Raw genomic sequence first — 2,031 nt, forward strand, 5'->3', positions numbered from 1 at the left:
AAAGATCTCAGAAATCAATATTGAATTTCTTAGAATAGTTGCTCTTATCATAATCTAGTTTTTTGATATTTTTGTTGAGTCTGTATAGAACCAAGTTTTTCCTTTTCCCTCTACTAATTAATCACTGAAGTTAAGCCACATTGAGCATGGTAGGTAAAATATTTGGTTCTGAAAATAGTTGTGTTAACGTCCATGTCCATTGGTTTAGGACACTATATGTTGAGTATTATGTGTATTGTAGTTGTATATGATTGTTTAAATATTATACACAAAGTGCCTATTTTGAATAGAAAGATAGTTAAAATTAGAAACAATATAATTGTAATATTTGACAGTAAATGTTCAACAAATGGGTCATTTATTTCTTTTTAGGTACCTACCTGGTGAAAAATGTCTCATTATAAAATATGTATTTTTTTTACAATCAACATTGTTACTATAATTAAAGTAATTTTTTTCAAGTGAATTATGGACAATTTTCACCAGGTACTACTCCTTTTCACAGGCTATAGAAAAATAAAAATACTGGTAAGTTAACAATATAGCTTTTTTCATAATATTGGGAATACATAGTCAACACGAGCTGTAAATGGTACAACATGATAGAGTCCAATCTGCAAGAGTTGTTGCTTAAAACTAAACAGGAACTGCCAATTTCTTTTGATCTCTGATCTTGGTCCTATCTAAAGAGCAAACTAAGTTAGGGCACCAACTTTAGCACAAGTGCAAAGTGGTTATTGGACCATCATTAATTTAGAGACACATCCCCTAAAGAACTTACAACTTCACTTTATTCACTCTCCTCTGGTAAACAAGCACTAGATTTTCCAGAACTAGTACTTGTGCAGTGAAACAGATCAAGTTAATGGAAAATAGATGCTTAATTTTCTACATTTACTGAGGGTTTTTTTATGCAGGGGTTTATTTACATTGCATTGGAAATGACTTGCTGAATGCAAGACAAAAAACAGAAGAGGTATTTACAATATAGGTCAGCCTTCAGTGGATAAGTAATATACAGCGTGAATGTGTTCTTCCATTCATAAAAAATGCTGTAGTATTTGTCAATGGATAGTTATGAAATGGAATTTAGTACCTCCTTGGAAAACTAACAGCTGTGAGTCATCTTGACCCAACTCTGTCTCTCGGAATCAGTCGAAGTTCACATCCATGCTTCATGAACACTGTACCAGCTGTTTGCTGAGGATTAATACCAATTCCATCGTCTGTTATGATCGCTGAAGTCTCTGGTGAGACTTTGAACTCTTCGGCTGCAAATTTCAACACAGCAGTGAATGGTGTAGCATCTGGCACACTCAAGACTTTGAACGGTAACTTGGGATCTGAGGTGAGGATGATTTTGAATGTGACTTTGTTAGTTGCTGCTGCCGCCATTACTCACCGAGAGATTAAAAGGACTTGTAGATTCACTGAAAAGCACTCTATAAAGAGCAATAATCACTTGCAAGTCTTTAGAACTTGAGATTTAAGAAAAATGTTTCTTTTTTTATCACTTTTGTGATAACATAACTTACTACCTACTTCCACCTTCCACATCAACAATCAACAAATCATTAGTTCATCGTTTCAAATATAGAGGGCATCACCATCCGAGGTTCCCACAACGGATTGGAAATAGATTTAAGAAAAATGTTTCTTTTTTTTATCACTTTTGTGTCTTTTGTGATAACTTACTTCCACTACTTCCACATCAACAAATCATTAGTTCATCGTTTCAAATATAGAGGGCATCACCATCCGAGGTTCCCACAACGGATTGGAAAACATCGCAAATGGAGCGTAGTTCCGAGGTTTTCTACAAGGTGCCGCTAGTTGTACCATTTCAGTGGCGGGCCGGAAATGCAACGGGTAGGGGAACCACATTCTTGTGAAAAATGAGGGGAAATGCTAGATCCGATACACGCTAGCTAGATTTGTTGTTTATTTATTATTTTTTTTTTTTTCAGTTCTTGAGTAAACCGTTTGTGTGAGAGGTGTTACGTCCGTTTAAAATATACTTTTGTGAGTATT

General features: G+C 34.9%; 1 protein-coding gene across 1 annotated transcript; it reads right to left on the minus strand.

The window, feature by feature from the left end:
- Positions 1–319: 319 nt before the first annotated feature.
- On the minus strand, positions 320–1,723 carry LOC103517267 (ubiquitin-fold modifier 1). Its single transcript, XM_008482290.3, has 2 exons — positions 1,637–1,723; positions 320–1,481 (listed from the first exon to the last, which is right to left on the minus strand). The coding sequence occupies exon 2, from the start codon at positions 1,393–1,395 to the stop codon at positions 1,123–1,125; it is 273 nt and encodes a 90-aa protein (XP_008480512.1). The 5' UTR covers positions 1,396–1,481; positions 1,637–1,723; the 3' UTR covers positions 320–1,122.
- Between the last annotated feature and the right edge of the window lie 308 nt (positions 1,724–2,031).

This window comes from Diaphorina citri, unplaced genomic scaffold, assembly GCF_000475195.1.
Source record: "Diaphorina citri unplaced genomic scaffold, Diaci psyllid genome assembly version 1.1 scaffold1790, whole genome shotgun sequence".
In the NCBI taxonomy this organism is placed as follows: Eukaryota; Metazoa; Arthropoda; class Insecta; order Hemiptera; family Psyllidae; genus Diaphorina; species Diaphorina citri.

What these genes read in the sequence shown, in the direction of transcription:
- LOC103517267 (XM_008482290.3), bottom strand. Translation starts at nt 1,395, where the DNA reads ATGGCGGCAGCAGCAACTAACAAAGTCACATTCAAAATCATCCTCACC.